The sequence below is a fragment of the Sinocyclocheilus anshuiensis genome, unplaced genomic scaffold (assembly GCF_001515605.1).
Source record: "Sinocyclocheilus anshuiensis isolate Anshui unplaced genomic scaffold, SAMN03320099.WGS_v1.1 scaffold1643, whole genome shotgun sequence".
Lineage (NCBI taxonomy): Eukaryota > Metazoa > Chordata > Actinopteri > Cypriniformes > Cyprinidae > Sinocyclocheilus > Sinocyclocheilus anshuiensis.
Window position 1 is genome coordinate 87,009 of NW_015549657.1, and position 2,514 is coordinate 89,522.

The 2,514-nt window shown below is 37.2% G+C and overlaps 1 protein-coding gene across 1 annotated transcript in view; it reads left to right on the forward strand.

Moving 5' to 3' along the window:
• Positions 1–1,230, forward strand: part of LOC107660251 (immunoglobulin superfamily DCC subclass member 3-like) — an 18,919-nt gene extending 17,689 nt beyond the window's left edge. The window contains exons 12-14 of the mRNA XM_016449518.1: positions 29–161; positions 245–371; positions 1,150–1,230. Of these exons, the coding sequence (XP_016305004.1) occupies positions 29–161; positions 245–371; positions 1,150–1,230 (341 nt within the window). The remainder of the gene's footprint in view (positions 1–28; positions 162–244; positions 372–1,149) is intronic.
• The last annotated feature ends 1,284 nt before the right edge of the window (positions 1,231–2,514 follow it).

Consider the following 2,514-nt stretch of genomic DNA (forward strand, 5'->3'; position numbering starts at 1 on the left):
TGGGTGTGTGTGCATGTGTGTGTGAGAGCAGCGGGTGAGAGTGTGTGTGACTGTCGTCAGGACAGCGAGGGCTCCATGACGGCTCTGGTGGTTGGGATCCACATCGGCATGGCCTGCATCATATTCTGTGCTCTCTTCCTGATGTTTGGCTATCGGCACAGGTGCGTCTGTCGTTCTCACCGTCACTCATACTGCGATTATCAGACACAGCGCTCTGACTCTGTGTGTGGGTGTGTGTGTGTAGCTTCTTCTGTCAGAAGGGTTCTCAGGGTGACTGGAGTCTGTCAGCAGGACAGAGTGTTTCTCAGAGAGACGCTGCAGCTAAAGAAGCCAGCATCCGAGCAGCCGACGCTATCGAGCTCACAACACAGGTGAACATCACCCACATTAATACAGACCTGGAGACATGGAGATTCACACAGAGAACGTCATGATGGACTTCTGTTGTTTTTATATATAAAGCTAATTAAAATGACTACACACTTTGTTTAAAAAAAAATAAAAATAAAAATTTTAGCATTGTAGAATAAATGCATTTTAGAATAAATAAAAAAATCTTTAAGCATTACAGAATAAAAGCATTTTTTAATAAGTAAAAATTATTTTAGCAATATAGAACAAATGCATCTTTGATTAAATATTTTTTAGCATTATAGAATAAAAACAAAATACTTTTAGTGTTAAATGAAATAGATTTTAGAATGCATTATTGCATTATAGAATAATTACACTTTAGAATAGAGAAAAATGTTTGCATTAAAGAAAATACATTTGAGAATAAATTAAATATATTTTAACATTATAGAATAAATACATTTAAGAATACATTTCTTTGCATTATAGAATAAATCCATTTCAAAATAAAAACAATACTTTTAGCATTAAAGAAAGAAGTATACTTTCAGCATTATAGAAAAAATGATTTTCAGAATAAATTTTTGCATTATAGAATAATTGCATTTTACATTGAAGAAATAATACTTTTGCATTAAGCATTTTAGAATAAATAAAAAATACTTTTAGCATTATAGAATAAATGCATTTTAGAATAAAATAATACATCCAGCATTTGAGAATAAAACACGCACTCATGTGTCATAAATGAATAATCATATATAATTAGTAATGAACTGTCCTGGTGTTCCTCAGGCTGCTGCAGCGGAGCGTCCGGCGGCAGTTCCTCAGTGTCAGGTGATGATTGAACCTCAGCCTGATTCTGGCACTGGATGAGACAGCTCTACCCCCCCACACCCCCTTCAGCTGTACAGCGAGCGCTTACCGAAGCCTTACACTGAACTCAGCTCTCACACACACACGTTCAGCATTCAAAACGACACGCTGCATCTGTTCCAAACCTGAGTGACCTACATAGACAACATCCTAACCATCATGCAGCATCACACAGGACTGTTATCATAAATACACACACATAAACTGGGTTAAATGGTCAGAATTCCCTCTACTTATTTCCCAGTGCATTCCAGGATTGCAGTAGTTCGTGGGTTCGATTCCCAGGGAATGTATAGCTTTAATTCATTAGATATACAAGCATCTGCCAAATGCATGAATGTAAAGGATGCATGCTTTTCTTTTAACCTTTATTTAACCAGGTAAGTTCATTAAGAAGAAGTTCTCATTTTCAATAACAGCCTGGCAGGAGAATTAATATCTCCTGAGAAGCATGCTGTCTTAGAATGAGGTGTCTACAGATTAATACAGCTAGCGATGCCTTCGGTGCTGTCTATGCAAGCAACTTACTAGGTTTGGAACAGAGCTCCGTTTTAAACACTCATTTGATGAAATATTGCTAATTACTAACGAATAACAAACTGAACTTTATCCTGCTAAACCAAAAACACATGTTCTATGTGACTGAACAGATGAAGTTAGTGTGTTATATATAGTATTAGATGGGTGCATGTCGTGTGATTGGACATTAATTATTCACTGTATGTGCAGCTGAAGCCCCGCCCCTTCCTTAAGCCCCTCCCACTCCACCCAAACTCTCTCCGTCCAAAGAGCCGTGCCTCCGTCTGCTGCTGCTGCTGCTGCTGCTGGGAAAAACACTCTACCTCAACCACACGCGTCTTCAAACGGGTCCTCTCGAATCCGTCAGAACCTCCGGTGGCGACGAGTTTGAGCTCTGCTGTGACTGCTGACGTTTTACGAGACTCTTTCTCAGATTTTGTGATGAGACGAAGCTTCTGTGAAAGTTGAGGGACGTCCAAAGAACTTCTGCTTCTCTTTTCTTTCTTCAGGATGTTCCACAAACACACTGATGCTTCCTTTCCGAAAATTTTTTCCATACGGCAAAAAATATTGATTTTAAAATATATTTTTAAGTATATGTCAAAATATACAAAGAAATGGGCAAAAAATATATTTGGCAAAAAAAATTTTTTTTTACATGAATACATTTTATTTCAATTTTTTTTTTTTGGCCATTTTTCGTGTATTTTTGAAAATATATTTATTTAAAGCATTTATAAATTTTGCCTTCCATATATTTCAAAC